Source organism: Centruroides vittatus, unplaced genomic scaffold (assembly GCF_030686945.1).
Source record: "Centruroides vittatus isolate TY-2023 unplaced genomic scaffold, ASM3068694v2 contig_3334, whole genome shotgun sequence".
In the NCBI taxonomy this organism is placed as follows: Eukaryota; Metazoa; Arthropoda; class Arachnida; order Scorpiones; family Buthidae; genus Centruroides; species Centruroides vittatus.
In genome coordinates, this window is record NW_027122142.1 from 1 (window position 1) to 19,742 (window position 19,742).

General features: G+C 28.9%; 2 protein-coding genes and 1 long non-coding RNA gene across 4 annotated transcripts; 2 read left to right on the forward strand and 1 right to left on the reverse strand.

Moving 5' to 3' along the window:
• Positions 1-756: 756 nt before the first annotated feature.
• Positions 757-6,033, forward strand: LOC136973966 (small ribosomal subunit protein bS16m-like). Its single transcript, XM_067268738.1, has 3 exons — positions 757-822; positions 4,025-4,311; positions 5,863-6,033. Exons 2-3 carry the CDS (start codon positions 4,068-4,070, stop codon positions 5,970-5,972), a joined length of 354 nt encoding a protein of 117 aa, XP_067124839.1. The 5' UTR covers positions 757-822; positions 4,025-4,067; the 3' UTR covers positions 5,973-6,033.
• A 309-nt stretch (positions 6,034-6,342) lies between these two features.
• On the reverse strand, positions 6,343-7,066 carry LOC136973967 (uncharacterized). The gene is made up of 2 exons (XR_010880574.1): positions 6,957-7,066; positions 6,343-6,654 (listed from the first exon to the last, which is right to left on the reverse strand). It is a non-coding gene; the product is annotated as an uncharacterized lncRNA (long non-coding RNA).
• A 1,618-nt stretch (positions 7,067-8,684) lies between these two features.
• Positions 8,685-19,306, forward strand: LOC136973968 (protein mono-ADP-ribosyltransferase PARP16-like). Of its 2 annotated transcripts, XM_067268739.1 has the most exons (6): positions 8,685-8,949; positions 10,538-10,684; positions 13,101-13,301; positions 14,427-14,592; positions 18,919-19,060; positions 19,146-19,306. In XM_067268739.1, exons 1-6 carry the CDS (start codon positions 8,773-8,775, stop codon positions 19,273-19,275), a joined length of 963 nt encoding a protein of 320 aa, XP_067124840.1. In that variant the 5' UTR covers positions 8,685-8,772; the 3' UTR covers positions 19,276-19,306. The 2 variants fall into 2 exon arrangements, with proteins under 2 accessions (XP_067124840.1, XP_067124842.1); XM_067268741.1 differs by lacking the exon at positions 13,101-13,301.
• Positions 19,307-19,742: the final 436 nt, after the last annotated feature.

Below are 19,742 nucleotides of genomic sequence, written 5' to 3' on the forward strand. Positions count from 1 at the left end.
CGAACAGTAATAATTTTGAGTTAACCTCTGACCTATTAGATTCGAAAAATTAACTTATTCACGTAAAATGGCTACATTTATAATTAACTCTATTGTAAAGTAAATATTTGAAAAAATCAATTGAAAAGAAATTTATTAAAATTTGACAAAGAACGTGACAATGAGAGGTGTGGAGATCTTTCTCTCACTGACAAGATTTGTCAAGAACGACTGCATTTTTATCTCTAATCTTACCGCTCTATCGGCTTTTTTTGTCGCCATCATTTCTTTAAAGTACAATTTTGCGAAAATTTAAGCACTTCGCAGACTTTACGACGAAAAAATTGCACGTGGAATAAAGTTATCTGAACAGCTCGTCAAACTTCGAATTCAAAATGAAAATACTGTTATCTGATTGGCGAACTTTCTACTTCTGCTACTCTCGTATTGGTTATATTTATGACGTCATAATTTAAATATCCCGACGGTTCTATGAATTTAATTTCATAATAAAGTTGTGTCTTATAAATACATCGTGAAATAAAACGTGTTATGTTACGGAATGTATTCGTCTATAATAACTTCTAAAATTATTATAATTTTCTCAATATTAAAAGATTACATTTCGTTAGTTACCGAATAGATTTTTTAAGAGGGAAATCATAAATTAAAATGAGTTTGTTTATTGTATTAATTAACTAAATTCACTGTATAAAAATATAATTTTATCACATTAGAAATACAATTTTTGAAAAAAAAATATAAAATGTTATACAATGCCATCTGGTGGACAAAAGTTTCACGCGAATGGGCAATTCAGCGCCGAATTATTACTAAAATAAGGTAAAAATAAATAATTTTATTTACTTTTTCAGATAGTTTGTGTAAGTAAACTTGAGAAGTAGCTACAAAATAAATTTAATCATTGAATTACAGTTAATATCCACACACGTGTTTTATTTTTGATCTTATGAATAAAGTAAAATCGCATTTTATCTCGTGCCAAGAAAGTATATGCACCAGCGCCACCGTTTTACAACAGTTACATATTACAATGTGAAATTGGTCCGCAAGATTTAAAAGACTGGTTCTACGACTGTTGGGGTGGGAAGTTGGCAATTTTTGGCCGTCCTGGCTTCGAAGAAGTGCCAATTTTTCACGTAGGGCTACGGTCTTTTCTCACGTCAAGCGAGAGAAGAGTGTAGCCTTACTGAATTGCAGTTTAAGTTATCTGGAGATGGCTACAACTTTAAACTCTTTCGGTGTTTGGTATGTAATAAAAAAGAAAGTAGAACTGCGGCAGTACGGAAAATAATGCACGATCTAGATGTCCGAGGAAGCTAAATGCAAGGCGGGTGATTACACAAGTGTCAAAATATCATTTTGTGAGAGCTCGACGGCTGGAAAATGATGTTGCTTTGACGTCGGAACCGTAATAGGTTCGCAAACTATTTGTAGTGTTCTGTGCGGTCCTTTCTCGAGCCAGTACATTTGTAAAAACATCTTTTATTGGCGAAGCAAATGGCTTGAAAAGGCTTGTATGCCAAAGTATGTAACGATAAAATGGCTGAGTTTTGGGAAAATGTTTCTATTTTCTGATGAAAGCAAGTTTAATAATTTTGGTTTAGATGGGAAAAAGCATGTGTGGTGAAAGCCAAACACTTCCTACGGGCAAAAAATTTATTGCCGACCGTAAAACGTGGCTGTTGTCGTGTGTTTGGGGTGCATTGTATCTAACGGAGTTGGCAATATGACCTTTATTGGAGGTAATAAACATTACATTGATATATTGTGTGATAATTTATTACTGGTGCATCGAAATTACAAATTGAAGTGTCACTATTTCTAGCAGGACAGCGATCCTAAACATATAGCTGGATATAGCAAGGTTGTGGTTGTTTTATAACTTAAAAAAAAATGTATTCAAAACCCCCAATCATCTGACCTAAATCCTATTGAGAATTTGTGGCATTTATTAGACAGAAAATTTTTAAGAAAGCAAAACTGAAGCAAGCACTTGGTGAGAAATGGTTGAAAATCAGTCTAGAACTAGGGTTGCCACCTCAAAACTTAGTCTCGCTCGGAGATGATGATTTAAGAAACCAAAAAAAAATTCGGGGACGTTTCCATATAAGTATCAGGAGGTGAAGGGTCTAAAGTAGGGTGAATACTAGCTGGCTGTATATTTCTAAATATTTTTAAAAAATTACACTTTTTATTGCGATTTTCGACCCCCCAACTTAATTAAACGTATATATAATAAAATCTATTAATTAAAAAACTATTGGATGTCGTTTTTGACATCAGAAAGTAGCTTTAAATAACTTTACCGAAGTAAAATCCATGCACTAGAACTTTAGAACAATGAATAAAATTTGATTTGAAAAATCTCATAAAAAAACAATTAAGCATTAATTGTGCATCATTAAAGGTTGATTTAAATTGCGATAAAATTTTTTCGCGCAGGTAAAAATTTTTGGAAAAATTTGGAGACAAAAAACATCTAAAAATCAAAAATATTTTTTGAGGATCAACAGAACTGTTTGTTATGTAACGCTATTTAGCCTGCTCGAGATTGACTAGTGCGTGGGACAATAGGAGTAACTATATTCTATAACTTACCATTAATCATCAACCAACACAAACACCGATTATCAAACTGTCCCCTATGTAGGCTATGTCATGTCACTCTCAATAGACATCTCTTTACAGAACAGTCACAAGAGAGAGTACAACTACATTACATTACAGTAAAAATTAAGAGGACTGTCTATCTTGTTGACTGACTTAGCCCCGAAAGAAATGACAGGAAATGAGTAATGTATATGCATGAAATTATAGTGTTTATATTAAATGATTAGACAAGGCAGAAAGAAATGGAGAAAGATTGTTTTTAACCAAAAATCTTACAGGGTCAATGCTTAATGATGATTAGATTGTACAAAATTCCAAATAAATTTTCAGAGGTTAAATCTATGAAACTGTTTCATTTCTTCAAGGGATTTTAATTTAAACTCTTTTTACTTGTATATATATAAAATCTTACTTTCTTTAGCACTGAAAAAAGTAAGAAGTTTTTTTATGTCCATGTGTTCTGTCAGGTTTATAATAGAACAGCTAAGTTGGGAAGTAGATGGAGCCTAACAACTCTGGGTCAAATTGCTCATGAAAATTTCTGATGATTGACCTGGACTGAATCATAAAGTCTTTTAGACCAGTCTAGTGCTTTAGCCATCCAGTTATTGAAGTTATTTTCAGTATCAGGGGTCACCGAACTTTTTTCACAGCAGACCAGATAACTCAAAGGATTACAAGCACAGATCGCATAACCATTTTGTTCAATACAGCACACTGAGTACACAAAAAATAAAGACAACCAACATATTTATTTACTAATATACAAACATGATTGCAGCAGCAAGTTCATAATTGCAGGTACTGGTACTTGTAGAAAAAGCGTTCTGATATCCAAATTTGCAAAAAGTTGTCAAATTTTTTTATTTTACTGATTTATTTAAAAATTATATGCAAACATCAGATTGGACCAATTTTGGCATTTTTACTTACACTTATTTTAATTTTTTTTACATAGTAAATTTATCTACAATGTACAGTACAATATTTCCATATAAATAAATATATTTCAGCTCATTTGTTGCAGTGCAGTGGTGGGCTAGATCTAGCCCACAGGCCATAGTTTGGTGACCCTGCTCTATAACATGGAAGTTTGAGAATTTTTTGATGGAATTTTATGATAGTTTTATACTAGTTCAAATGTTTTAAATATTAAACATAAGCATGTTTTATTTAATAATTTACTATGTACTTTCATTATTTAAGGGCATTCAGATCAATTATAATATACAATGATGTAAGAAACAATGTCCTTTGTTTTTAATTCCCTTAAATATATTGATAATGGTTTACTATATATGTGATACTTTTGTCAAATTTAAAAAAAAAAAAATATATATATATTAAATGCATAATTTAAATAAATTGCATTTAGTTAAAAATTTTAATTATTAATATTAAATATTTCCAGAATTCTGCCTCATTTATAAAAATTCAAATAGAATTTTTGAAAAATGAGTTCTAGTGTGACAAAACTTGGGATCAAATTAATACGAGAAGGTTGCGCAAATAGACCTTTTTATCTGATAGCGGTCACTCCTCAAATTAGAAACTCAGAAGATATAAAAGAACAGATTGGTACTTATGATCCACTACCAAATGAAAGGAATGAAAAATTATGTGCAATTAATTTGGAAAGATTATATTATTGGATTGGACAAGGTGCTAAAATCAGTACTCCACTTAGAGAATTATTAGGTAAGTAATTAACAATAACAATTGTAATATATAGATGTTAACAATATTTTATAAGAATACAGTAAAAACTTCAGTTTAATGGACAAAATTTCCAGTGCATATATCATGAAAATTAACATCCTGTTAATTTTTAAATGCTTTTTATATATAATTAAATCAACAAATAATTTTATTTTCAAATTCAAGAGTCATTGCTCTTAACTTCATGCCACAATGGGACTGTCTTCATATAACTTCAAAGGCAAATGAATAGGAAATTTTCGTTTTTGTCAAATTTAAATGTTTTCTTCTTTTTAAGAACATTATTTCTGTTCAGTTAAATTCAGTTAAAGATCTAAATCAAAAACATTTCCAAAAAATGTTTTTGATATATAAGTTTAATATTATTACAAAAAGACTTTAATAATGTTTGCTTATTACTAATATTAGTAATGTAATATTACTCCCATTGAAAAATTAAAATATATATGTGTGTGAGATGAAAGTTTGATTTATTTTTGACTCTACTATAACTTTTGTTGTGTTATTAGTACAAGTATTTACAGAAGACCACATTTAAAATAAGCATTTTCTGTAGCTATGCAGTACTGCCAATATTTATACCACTTATTAAAACAGTCTTTCAGCCCATTATTTGTTATGTTTTTGAGTGCATAGCACTTTTTGGCTTGCTGATTTTAATCTGCAAATCTTTAGTGATGTTTCATTTTGGCAAAGTATGAAAATCTGCAGGAACAATATTTAGTGAATAAGAGGATTGTGAAAGGAATGGTATTTGGTATTTTGCCAAATATTCTCTATGGGAGCATAATGCATCAGATAGTTGTCATGATGGATAATCCAACTTTTTGCTTGCCAGATATGAAACTGTTTTCATAACATTGCACCACAGAGGCAATCTAATCCGTATATTATGAAATTATTCACAATAAGCAACACGGAAATTATAAGCATTCAAAACAATCTGTCTTTTACCATTTGCTTTTCTTGTGCTTGGTTAACAATTCTTGGCATTCAGCAATCTTGAACAGAACTAAATTTCCAATTCCCTCAAGATTTGAATCTTTGTTACTGTGTATTTGTTTTTAGTTTTCAACTGTTAGTTTTAAAATAAACAAAGTATTATTATATTGCTTATTGTGAATAATTTCATAATGTAAGGACTCCTGTAAATAAATATTTTTGATGGAACTATATTGTAAGTATATTGGTGTTCTACGGTAGTTCACCTATCACAGTGATTTTTCTGATGTAATGTTGTCTACATCACTATCAGCTTAGTTGAGACAAAGAATAGCATGTCATCTTCATGAATTAAATAATTTACTGTAAATTTTCTTAACGAAACTTGACACATGCTATTTGTTGTTTTAAAATTTCAGCCTGATAAACGATTGCTTTATTTGAAGAATTTTAAATATTAGCGATAACATCTTCGAAGCTTTTTAACTCTATTCGTAGATACTCAAATTGAAAAAAATATTAAAAAAACCCAATCATGTTAATGTAAATGTATTTTTCAGATAAATAATGAAAATTTTTATCTTGCAGGACTCGGGGGATTTCTTCCAATTCATCCCCGCACTTACATGACTGCTTGGAGGAATAGAAAGACAATGTTAGAAACTCAAAAAGAAGAAACAAAAACAGATGAAAATTAACTTTAAATAGATTTATTGTTATTGTTTAGATAAATAAATAAAAATATTTTATCAAAATTGATTTTTTTAAATTATTTTATACAATATATAATTCATTATTAGCAAATAAATAGAGACTATCAACTTAATCCATTTATTGAACATACTAATATATTTATAAAATATTACTAAATCATAAATATAAATAAAATTTATCAGAGGGATAAAAGTCATTAAATAATAACCACATTCATTGAGAAAAATTTTTGATTTACTTAATGAATAAAGTTTTGATACTTTTACAATAAACTATTATAATACAATTCAAAATCATATAAAATATTTTGCTGTAAATTCATTCATTATTGTAAGATTGGGAAAAACAACAAAATAATGCTCTGTATGATTTATTGCCCCAAAAACAATACATAAATTGATTAAATGACTGATAATTCTCTTTCCTATTTCATAAAGTACGAAGAAGGAGAGAATTTCACAAAGAAAATTCGATTTCGGGCAAGGGAAGTCGCCAGTAATTGAAAGAGTTGAAGGCAGGATCAATTTCCAGATAGTCTTCATTGTTATGAAGTCCTAATTCATCCAATTCCACGTAAGATATTTCGGGAATCGGTTGCCTCCAATAGTGAAAGCTGTTGAATTGCTGATCGGATGAGGAATTTTCATAGTTTTCCGTGCAGGGCATCTTAAAAAATAATAGTAATTTAATTTATATAATTTTTCTATTTAAAAGTGATTAACACATTTAAAGAAATGTGTAATAAAATACACTTTGTAGAGAAGCGCATAAAATCGTTTTATACACTTATAGAACAATGCTCGAATGATAATTTTTTCAATTAAACACGTAGGATACTGTTACGATTCTCGTCAATTATAACGGGCCAAATGGGTGAAAACTAAATTTCAGGTACTGTACATTACACGCGTTTTGTAAATTTACCAAATGTACAATTAGAAATAAAACAATAATTGGAAAATACTTACGTTTCGCTCAGTATACAGATAGAATAACGCCGAGACGGGTTATACAGAGCGTCTACTCTGTGTTCGATATTCCACTGGTGAAAAATCGATCGACTCCGTGCGCATTTAATGTCTGCAATATTTTATTTTCCAAAAAAAATTAATATATCGACGACAATACTGATAAAATTATACGTATAACGTTTTACTGGTTTAGTAAATGAGCCTTTCAATCTTCCTAATGAATATATTTACGTCTGCGAAATCTTAAAATTTTTTCGGTATTTTTTAAAATAAAATTCATTCCTTTTTATCTACCTGTATACAAATTTCTTCTTTAAATCTTTTATAAAAATGTGTGTTAAAATTTTAAAAATTATTCTAATTATTAAAAGAAGTGCTTGGTTTTCTTAAGGGTGAAGAAAAGGAAAATGTGTATAAGCTATACCATGTGGTCCTAATTAGAACGGGAAAACATACTTGAAAAATATATTTCTTACATTAATTTATTGCAATAAATCATAACATTAGAAATGTAAACGTTAAGCTAGCGTATCTTTATTTAATATGAAAACTTATGGGTTATATACTTAATCTGTGCGAAAAAATCCACACATACCACTGTTAAATCAGAACGTTTTGAATGCATTATATGAATAGATTAAATACTTTTGAATAAAATACTGGTATTAAATTTTTCTTTGATTTTACTAATTCAAAAATGCATTTTTCTGTTAAACTTACACGTTTTTAGTATAGTTATCCTTAAGTAATTAACTAAAGAATTGAAATATAACATCTCGAATTAAATACTTGGTGCACGCTCTTACTGTATCGTGCGTTAAACTTTGCTAGTACAGTACATTATATTTAAAAAAAAACATGCCTAAATTTTTTCTTTTTTGACCATTTTTGCTGTTTGGGCACGAAGAAAAATTTTTAGCAGTGTTCATCGTGAGTATGACTAAAAATTCAGCCTCCTATGGGAGTCGAGTGGAAGAACAAAGCCCATTCAACTCCCGAAAATACCTGAGACGACAGGGATTCGAACCCAGATCCACCAAAACGGTACCGGTACTCTTATGTTCTTACCGCCTGTGACACGCGGCGTTCACTGTATCTTAATTGATATCGACCAAATATTCTTTAATTACATAATGCGAGGTAACAACACATTTAGGTTATACTACTCATTACGCACAGGCCAACACGCAGTGGAGTGTGATGTCAGATAGCTTTACGCGTCACAGCGATAGGATAACCATATTTTCAAAGATAAAAATACAGAAATATCTATATCTGAAAAAGAAATATAAATTTAGGATGGTTAGTATTTTTGTTGATTAAACATTTTATGTTTCATGTTTTTTTAATTTTATGAACCGAGAACAACAGAAATGATAAATTTCCTATTCTAGTAACCGAGATAGTGTTTGTAGTTCAACCAAAGGCCGTATTGTCTTAAAATGAATCTGGACAATTGAATATATACAGTACATAATACAGTATATATATATACATACATTTATAGTCTATCCTAAAAGTTAGGCGATGTTTAAATTAAATGTAAAATCCTAAAATGTCGCAATCACACGGCACTTCGTTTCGATTGAAAATAACGTAAACTTCACTTTTCGTCATTTTGGGAAATTTTAAATTAATATAAAAAATAAATTGGACGTCCAATATTCATTATATGTTTTATAATAAATTTTTTAATTAAATATTTTACTATTAATATAATCTTCCGAAAGAGGGCGTTTTATCTCACGGTGTCAAGTTAGGTGATGTAAGGAAGTGTTTTCTTTTCAATAAGAAGGTGCGAAGAAAAGACTCCATGACAGAATACATAGAAGAAACAAAGAGTGTGATTCAATCGGATATAAATGCAGCCGATTTAAGATGGAGTTTGTTTGTTGCTGCAAGTAAGAGCTATCGTTATGATTCCGCTGTTCGTCCTTTCCCATCGGAATTCATACGTAAGACAGATAATGAAAAAGATATCGAAGCACTGGTTGGTATTTTTCGATGTAATAAAAATATTGTATGTGCGGAGTACAAAGTATTCGTGCGTGCACTTTGGGTTTTCAATTTACAAGTCAGAGAATATCTGATGACAAGTTTGGTAGATTACAGATGAACGTGAATCCTATATGAAGTGACCTCCTCGAAATCCACACTCAAGTACAATTGCAGATGTGAATGACGCTGTTGGGATCCTTAACTGAGCTGTAGACCGTACTTGTAGGAGAAAGAGTCAAAGGAACTGTACTGTACATCCACGTGTGACTCTCCCAAGATTGGCTCGCTTCCGGGCACGATCGGGAGTTGCACCGTACGCTCTGCTAAGGCTGTCGTGTTTAACTATTTGGCCCGGGTGACCGTGCCAGCTTTTCGATTTTTTTGCTCCCGTGGGCGTGCTCTGTGGCTTCGTAAGGGTCCAGGTGGTGTTATTTGCATCTGCAATCCGACCCGTGTTTATACAGGATCTTCCAAAAGAATGCTGTTGTTTTAAATTATTGTAATTATTTAATCATTATCTGAGAATGTTGTAATGTACGTTAAAATGTTGGAAAACTGTCCAAGTTTCACATTTTCTTATTACAATTTCTCAATCTGTGCACCTTAGTCACGTAGCACACGTTCGACTGATACTCAAATTCTTCCTGTGCTTGATGTGGCATATCTGTTGTCAATCCTCCTATAGCTCGTGGAGATTACTAGTGTTGCACAATAATGATTGATTCCAAACTAATAATTACCCCTAAGAATTCTCTCTTTCACCTTTCTAATTTTTCTTCTTCTTTTTACTATTCGTCTACTTGAATGTCTTCACCTCAGTTATTTTCACCATGATAATCTGTCCAATACAAAAATTAAAGATAAATATTAAAATCATAAAGACATAAATCAAATATTTTAATGGAGATAATTAATACAAAAACGTTTCTTAATGCAGTTCCAAGTATTTTTAATCTGTGGCTCATCATTACGAATAAAAAGATAGAAAACTGATCAAAGAAACTCAAAATTTTGAATTTTTTGTAATGTTTTAAAGAATAGTTTTGTGGGTTTTTTCATCCCTGATGATGTGCTTCAGAAACTAGCACTTGTATTAAGCATTGTTTTAATATTAAATATCTTCATTGAAGTAGTGTTAAAAACTTGAATTATTTTGAGATAGATATAAATTTACAAAACTGCTTAGAAATTTTGATATTTAGAAAAATTTTCATTTGGCTTAAAACAAAATTCCTCAAAATAAATACCGTATTTTACGGACTATAAGACACACCTTAATTTTTAAGCAATTTTAAAAAAAAAATACCTATAAGACGCACCTGAATTTTGGAGGCAATTTTTCAAAGAAAAAAGTGCGTCTTATAGTCCGTAAAATACGGTATATTATCCTGTGGAATGTCATATAACTTATTAACTGTAACAACTTTGAAAATAAATTTTTTGGTAAATTTTCAAAGTTATTTTCAAGCTGTGAAAAAATAATTTTATATTTGAAAATTAAATGTTTTAAAAATAATTTGTATTTGTTAAAATAGATATTGTATATAAAAATATTTTAAATTTTATTTTATTTTATTTAGAGACAGACAATTGAGGATGTAATTCCATTCCAGTTATTTCTTAAAGATGATTTCTGTTTAAAAGATATGTCTGCAGCCTCAGTTAAATTATTGCATTGGGTGTTGTTATCTGACTCAGTCATTTTGCAATCTATGCCAAAGCAGGAGGTATTTATTATTATTTAAATTTTCTGGGATGTTTTTTTAATTACCTTATTACTTCAAATTTAAGCTGCACTTTTTATTCCAATATTTAAGACATAAAATTAGGATGCAGCTTAAATTCAAAGCAAATATTTTAACTTGTTATCTCTGTCAATCTCCCACTCTCCAACAGTCGGGTTTTTGCTTTACACTCTATGTATGCGCATAATATTACAATCGTCGATAGCAGTTTATTCGGTGGTTCCCCATTTGCAGTTTTCTGATTCAATCCAATTGCTGTTTGACAGCAATTGTGTAGAATTGAATTTTAAATTTTTTTTATTGTCCATACTCGCTAGTAATGGAAAAAAGTTTATATATGATGCCGAATTCAAAAGAAAAGTTATATTGTGCACTGAAGAAATTGGAAATCGCAGTCGGTAAAAGATTTATGGTTGACAAAAAGAATATGCGTCATTGGAGAGCCATGAAGGAAAAGTTATTTCAGTGTAAAATAGACAGAAAATCATTCTCGGGGCCTAAAAAAGAAAGACATCCTGCAATTAACACAGCTGTTTTATCTTATATAAAGAAATTACATGGTAAATGCTTATCAGTTACAAGAGAGACAGTTATGGTTAAAGCCAAAGAGTGTGCTAAAAGTAGTGGCCTCCTGTTTAAAGCAAGATGTAGATGTTGTGAAATTTTATAAAATGAGAAGGATTAGCATTATGAAGAAGGACGACAATAATTCAAAAGTTGCCTGCAGATTATGAGGATAAGCTTCTTAGTTTTCAGCATCATGTAATCAACTTAAGAAAAGAATACAAAAATTCTTTTAGTCAAGTCGGAAACTCTGATGAAATAGCAATCTTTTTTGATATGCCAAGAAATTATACGATAAACAAGAAAAGAGAAAAACAAATTGAAATTTTAAGTACTGGATATGAAAAGTCACGAATTACTGTAATGCTGTCTATAACTGACGATGGAAACAAATTGTCATTTTTTATTATTTCAAACAGAAAAATTATCCAAGGATAATTTTCCTAAAGGCATTATAATTTGAGCATAAAAGAATATATGGATGACAATAGAATTGATGAAAGATTGGTTAGAAAATGTTTGGGAGAAGAAACATGGTGCTCTTTTAAAAAACAAAGCATGGTAGTAATGGATGCATTTTGAGGGCATTAAACTTAAAAGTAAAAACAAATAACTGTGATCTGGTAATGATATCAGCAGGTATGATTAGTCAACTCTAACCACTTGATATGTCTGTTATCAAATCGTTTAAAGATAGAATGAGAACCCGTTATGAAGCATTGTTAAATCGAGAAGATCATCCTTTGACACTAACTGGTAAAATAAAACAAGCATCGTCTTCTACAATAGCTCACTGGGTTTTGCAGTCTTGGAAAGATATCCCTAAAGAAATTATCAAAAAATCATTTTTAAAATGTTGCATTACTAATGATTTAAATGGCACTGAAGACGATGTGTTCTGGAATAGTGAAGATGAGAATTCAAACTTTGAAAGTATATCTGAAGAAGATTTTCATTAAATTAGGTAGCTTATTATATTTATATTAATATGTATTTAAGTAAATAAAAATGTTACTTATTTTTTATTATTATTTTCAATTTTAAACTCTTACTATGGCTCATATTCAAAATAATATAGTATATTATAGTAATGTTTGAGAATTTGAAGTTTAAAAAGATTGGAAGTTTTTGCATATACAAATAACTGTTATTCAGATGGTTGTAATGGTTGAATATTTCAGTTTGCCATTTAATTACTCTCTTACTTGAGTTATTATCTGAGGCACAGCTATTATTTTTTTACATAAAAGAGGATAAGTTGTTTTTGTATATAAATCTGTGGGCTAACCAGTGTCAAAATCTTACTAGGATTATTATTTTATAGGAATTTACAGTGTTTTAATTTCAGTTGTAATTCTTAATGGCTTAAATCCACATATGTTTGTTCTCATTTAAGTGACTGGCTAATTCTGATATGATAGTTCTGATTGCTGCCAGATGATTAATGTAGTATTCTACATTTGTACATCTGTAGACTTATGTGAACTGCTTTTTTTATTGATGGAACATGTGTTTCTGTGGTAGTCATATTCAAATACAATTTTTCTTAGAACAAGCTATTAAATTTTAATGATTATGTAATTAAGCATTAAATTTATCAATATAATAATTTTTGAGTTTCACTTCAGTAACATTTAAAAACATAAAATACTTTCAATGCTCTGGCTTGGCATAAAATTGATGGCTTTCTTTTCTTATTATTTTTGATATGTTACAGTTAATCTTCTAATAATGTGTGTAACTATTTAAGTAGTGAATAATAATAATAATTTGTATTTAATGTTGAAAAAATTGGAAATGTCTAATCACATTTTTAATTTATTTTTTTTTATAGTTTGAAACTATTCAGAAAATAACTAGTCAGTCATCATTAACTCCTTCCCCAAGTCATATATTTAAAGTTAATTGCAAGCTTGGAGCTCAACAGTTTCAGCAAAACTGTATAGGAAAAAAGACATTTTTTGCATTTCATGGTTCTAGCTTACAAAATTTTCATTCTATTTTGAATAATGGTTTAATTGCTCATTTGAATAAAGTAAGTTAATTTTCATGTTTTAAGATTTATTATTTTCACTACTTAGAAACTGAAATTCTTGCAGAAAAATCTACCATTATGTTTATTCATTTACAACAGTGGTTCCCAACCAGTGGTCCGCAAGAGCTAAAATATGGTCCGCGAAAGATTTAAAACTTTTATTCATTTTAAATTATTATTCCCACATTGATACAAACTGAATTTAATTTTTACTAAAAATGTTATGTTTTCTATTATAATAGTACTGTTAAAACATGTTACTCTTGAGTTTAACAGTTACTTATGTTAAAAGTTTTGATTAAAGTTTATTTTTAGATTGACAGTTTATTTTCTTAAACCTTGTGGTCCCTGGTCAAAAAAAGGTTGGGAACTGCTGATTTACAAGAACATGAAATAGAACTTTTATTTTTATATAAAATTTATTTTTCATTATGTTAATGAATTAAGCAAATATCTCTGAATAAAATGTTAACTGTTATTTCTTCTTAAGTATGTTTTATTTAATTTATTCCTATAAGATAAAATCAGACGATCTTCTGAATTATCAGGCTATAATAAAACTAAGTTAATTATTATAGCCAATAATTCAGCAGATTGTCTAGTTTTTGTTAAAGTAATCAGGTTAGTGGAGGAGTTTATATATATAAATAGAATAAAATACTGCCACTTAAAACTGGTTATATTTGAATTGATAACACTAAAACCTATAATCCAGTTGTTTTTTTATAAAGTGTGCAAATGTTTAAATATAACATAATATATATAAGGCCGCCCACAATAACACTGCTATTAATTTTCGTGATGTTAACTCCTTTCCCACAGCGTAGAGGTCATTTTTTTTTAAACTATAAATCTTACTATCCTCCCTTCTCTTGTCTTATGTCATCTCATTTCTACACGTGTTTGACAATCCCATTGTTTCAGCAGTTGGGGATCAGTTTGCATGATGATGCCCATTATACACAGGCAAAAACGTTTGCACTTTTTTTATAAAAGACAGCTGGAGTATAGGTTTTAGTGTTGTTAATATAAATAATATATATAAGATGTAAACAATTGTTTTTCAAAAAAATATGTATGTTGTTTTGTGTAAAATTTAATTAACTTAATATTTTTATTGGACAGAATGGATTATATGGAAAGGGAACTTATTTATCCAGTGAGCTTAGTGTTTCTCTCATTTACAGTCCAATGGGTAATAGTTGGAGACATAGTATATTTGGATCACAGTTAAGTTGTGTAGCACTTTGTGAAATAATTGATCATCCAGATGTTAAATGCAAGGGTAAAGGTTGGTAAATATATATATTTACATTAAAAATTGTAATTTATTATTGAATAGTACTAAATACAGGGTTCCTACGCACCTGGAAAGTCAGGGATTTTCATTAGTTTTGGAAAAAGTCATGGAAAGTCAGGGAATTTGTCGAAAACTGTCAAAAAGTCAGGAAATTTGTCTCCTTAACTGCCTTGTTGATTTCGTTTGCTGAATATGGCTGATTAAGCGTAGCCATCTGCAGGCGGCAAGAAGTAATGCTGCAATCTTTAATAAGAAAATATACCAAAATCCGTTTTGAATCCGAAATGGCTCTTTTCACCGTTCCGAAGCCATATAATTTTACAGTTGTGGATTAATAACAGGATAAACTACTATTATGTAATAGTGTTTAATTTTTAATTTTAATAATTCAGCGATTATAAAAAGATGAATTTGTTAATTAGAATAAAAATAACTAATTAAAAAGTAGTTTACAAACTTTTAAAACTTGAAATCGTAATTTATTAGATTGTTCACTTCAAAATAGCTAAATAGATCAGTAAAAATCCGTGATTTAGTTGTTTTTCACGTTTAAAACATTACTATACAACATAAAAAATTATAAATAGCTACCCGACATTTACAGTAAAATGCTGGTGCCGACTAGTAGTTTTTTACATTTGTTGTTACAACTTTCCTTGAAAAGAACTGTACTACAAGCATATTTTTCCCCCTCTCCCGTTAATTTCTGCAACTTCGATACATAGTTTAATAATTAGTTTAACAGAAATGATGTTGGGTAACAAATATCCACTGATTTTGGCAAATTTAGGCATCATACTTGTAATAGATATACTGTAGTTATCGTTTTGAAAATCATCTAGGTAATCCGATAGTTTAACAAATGTTAACTTGCTTATAATTAATTATAAATTTAAAAAGCTGGTAAATTTAAAAAAAATTAAATTACTAAAAAATTAAAATAAATTTGATTATCTTTTGTGGAAACAACAACACAATTTTTATAGTTATGTTGCAAAAGAAAAAGATTTGTAGTTACAATTCTACTGAACTTCTATATTTTATTAACATATAATTGTAATTTCGTTTGATGTTTATTTCTGTACACTCAAACCTGTTTTTTGTGCGGTATATGAAAATTTCAATCAAATTGGAACATAATTGACTTCTGTAAAATTTTTAAAACTCTATTGGATGTTTTCTATGACATCAAGTTTTTTCATTTTTTATTAAGTAAAATTTTTTTCTCTTACCTTTTTTTCGGTTCCCTCCTATTTTAATAGCATAAAAATCAGAAACATTGTGTTAAATGTAGACTGCAGGTGCGAAATTTCATGCCTTGTTAAATGAAAGAATAACACTTCCTGCAGCTATATTTATCAAATAAAAGTATTTTTTAAAGATTACTTTTAACTTTTTATATAGTTTTTCTGTAAAACCGCTTTTTGGGATGGTGTTTATTTCGCAGGAATTATTTCCCGGCAAATTTTTTTAATGTTAGATTCGTATTTAAGTGGAAATAATTAATATAAAAAATAAACTTCTTAGAGGATTTTTTCCCCATTAGGGCAGAAAAAGGCCCAAGGAGTTAAAGAAGCAATTCCTAGTTATTTTGTATGATTTTGAGTTATTTTTCAAGTGAGACTTTTTTTATGCGGTCCCAATTCACCACATAAAAATATACTTTTTGTGTTGGGAAAACTATTTTTTATAGCTACTCGTGAAGTTTCCTGCGTTTTTTTTTATATTTTTTTATTTTTTTTAATGCGTTTTCTTTTATGTGGTTCCTATCCACCGCACAAAAACAGGTTTGAGTGCATTTATTTTATTTTATTTAAATTCTATACGTTTTAAGAATCCTAATTTTTGTAATACTATGATGTCATAGAAATACAAGTCTCACTAAAATAGAAAAACGTAAAAAAATTAAATTATTAGATGAAAAAAAGGAATGAGTAAAAATTTTTTTTATGGAAACTTGAGAAATAGTCAAGACAGTGCAGCTCTCAAGATCGATCATTTGGATTGGAGTTGGATTTTCCATTGTTTGAAAAGACAATGAATACTTCTGTGAACTCGGATTCTTGATTGATGTAAGTAAATCGGAGAATCCATTAGATCCCCATCATAAAGCGTGGGTGATGGTCCGAAACCAATCCAGGAAATGATCGAGGGCTACCTTTTCTCTTCCACAAATTAACAGTTGCCTTTCAAAAGGAGGACTTTTCTAACTCAGGAAAAACACGAGTGATATATGTTAGTGCTAGACATCAAACAGAAATCAAATGAACTTTCTTTTCCGGATTGTTCACCGAACATTGCTCCGAATTCCACTACCACCACTATGAACTTAAGACGAGAAACGAAGACAACTTTAGCTATATTGTAAGCATATTTTTACAATAAATGGGTTAAATGGTAAAGAGGTGTCTTCGTCCGTCTGTACCATGTTTCCCACAACTTATTAGTCCCTCGACTTTCCTGACGTTGGGAGAATTAACTTTATCCCTTTTATTTTCCCAAAGGGAAAGAGTCGTCATATCTCACAAGCGAAACGTGAAGTTTCAAATCTTATGTTCTAATTGACGTTTGAAATTATGTTAAACCTGAGGAAGGCTATTTAAGATTGCTGAACACATTAGTTCATTTATTAAAATTTGCTATAAAAGTGAGAAAGATGGTTTGTGATATGATTTGCAATAATTATAAGATTTGTAATTAAGGGTTAAAATAGATAAATTTTGTCTGCATTCTTAAGAAAAATTTAATGCGAAATTAAATAATAAATAAAAATTATTAAAAATAATTATTAAAACTCTGGCCTTTACACTGAAACCAAAATCAAAATGGCGGCAACGAAACATTTTTTTTCTTTTAACAAGTTGCCAATTCAGCTACTTTTTGCTAGATTTAGTGGATTTGTTAGAGAAGCTATAGTAAAAACTTACACCTATCCCTCTTTATATACAATCTATTTTTACACCATTTTGAAATAATGTGGTTGACAAAAGAAAACTATTTCTTTTTTTACATAATCGATTTTTTTTATGAGGGAACAAATGCTTTATTTGAAAATTTTTAAATTTAACTTTTTGTTAAAATTATGTTGCTGTTTAAAAAAAGTTACTCTTTTTGTTGAAAGATTTTAAAATTATGTGTTTCTAAGTCAAGAGTTCATTTTAAGTACAGTACAGTACTATTTGTATATCAAAGAATATTGATGATTGCTGAATTTTATGCTATCTTGTATTTACTAGATTTACATACAAATAATATTGATAAATAATGATTAAATAAAAAGCTCATGTGTCATTTGTAAATTGCTTATTTTTTCATTATATTGAAGTTTTGAATTCTATCAAACATTTTTCTACAAGATGTACCGGTATGTACTGTATTTTTTTAATATGGCAGTCTCTGAAACATATCAACTGTGCAAAAAAGAGGGATAGATATATTCAATCAATGTTCACGGTAAATAAAATGCTGTTTCATTATGTCGATATTCCACACTAAGAAATGTGAAGGTCAGGGAATTTGGACAAAGTTGGTCAGGGAAAATCAGGGAAAGTCAGGGAATTCAAAACAAGAATTTGAGTAGGAACCCTGTAAATAAGTAATGTTAATAGAAAAAAATAAATACTTGGTGATTCAAAAGTCACAGAAATTTAAAAAAATTAATAACTCACAAACTATTTACAGTAAGATGATGCAGTTTTCATAGAAATGCTTAGAAAGAAGTGGGATTTTTTAGGTATAATAAAAATTTTAGTACCAAAATAGTTACATTTGTATTTAAATTATAAATACGATTGTTACTTTATAGACCCGTTTTTGGTGTTAGAGGAAATCCTTGTTAGTTTGCAAAATTGTTTAAAAACTCATATTATTTTTCACAAACTTTCAATGTTTCTTTAAAGTATAATTATTGTCTTTTAAAATCTATCACTTTAAATTGCTTTGTTACAGATTGCTCTACTAAGAATTACTTTCTTTGTTGTTTGAGAAATTTTTTAAACCTCTTGAATTATTTCTGTAATATATGATGGAACATATCTATACAAAAATACATAAATAAAACAAAATTTGTTTTATTACAAATGGATCAAAAGAAAAGCAATGAAATTTGTTGACCCCAAAACAAAAACAAATATCCAATGTACACTATAGTCATCAAGTAACAAAAGCACATGTAGTTTTTGAACCTAAAGTTATTCACTGTTTTCTTAAGGTAACCTCAGTACATCAGCTAGTAATAAATAAAGTTAAAAAATTGAAATAGAGAATAAATTTATTTTACAATTGTAATAAAATTTTTGCAATTACTTTTCATTTTAGGAACATATGGAAATTGTCAACAATCTTCACCAGATAGTCTAGCAGGTGACATTCCTGATAAATATTATCTTGTACAGAATAATGACCTAGTACGCATACGTTACCTTCTTGTATATAGTAACAGTTCTAGGAGAGAGAACAGGCAAGACTTTTTTTTCATTTAAATATCATTTTTTTTAGTAAATATATAGTTAATTTAAATACATATTGTTTATATTATTATTTAGGATTAGAGTTCCTAAGTGGTGGTGGAAGTATCGTTTCACTATTCTGATGCTAAGTTATGTTGTTATTTTAGTAGGAATTAGTCTGTCGTCATCCAGAACGTTGCAGCAGTTTTTATGGAAACATTTTTAATAGCTTATAAATATAATATGCAGTCTTCCAATTGTGCCTCTTGAATATATTTTTATTATTGAATTATATATAAATAATTTTTATATAGATTTAAAAAAATAAGAAAAATGTGTAAGATTATTTAATTATTTTTGCTGCAATTTTTACAAAAATTGCTTTGCTGATTATATAAATGTTTGTTAAAAAATTAGCTATTAAAAGTCACAATAAAAATCAGTATTACATTTTTATATAAAATTAAGGAATTCTTTACATTTATAAATTACAATACATATTAAAATAACAAAATAAACTGCATAATAAAGCTTATTATTTTGTTAAATTTAGTTTGAAATTTTCATCATATAAGTAAAAGCATTTATATTATTTATGCAATAGTTTAGTAAAATGTATATATAATCACTTTAGGATTTGCTTATACTGATAACAATAATTGATTGATACCATTAAGTGGTGAAAGTAAAGAA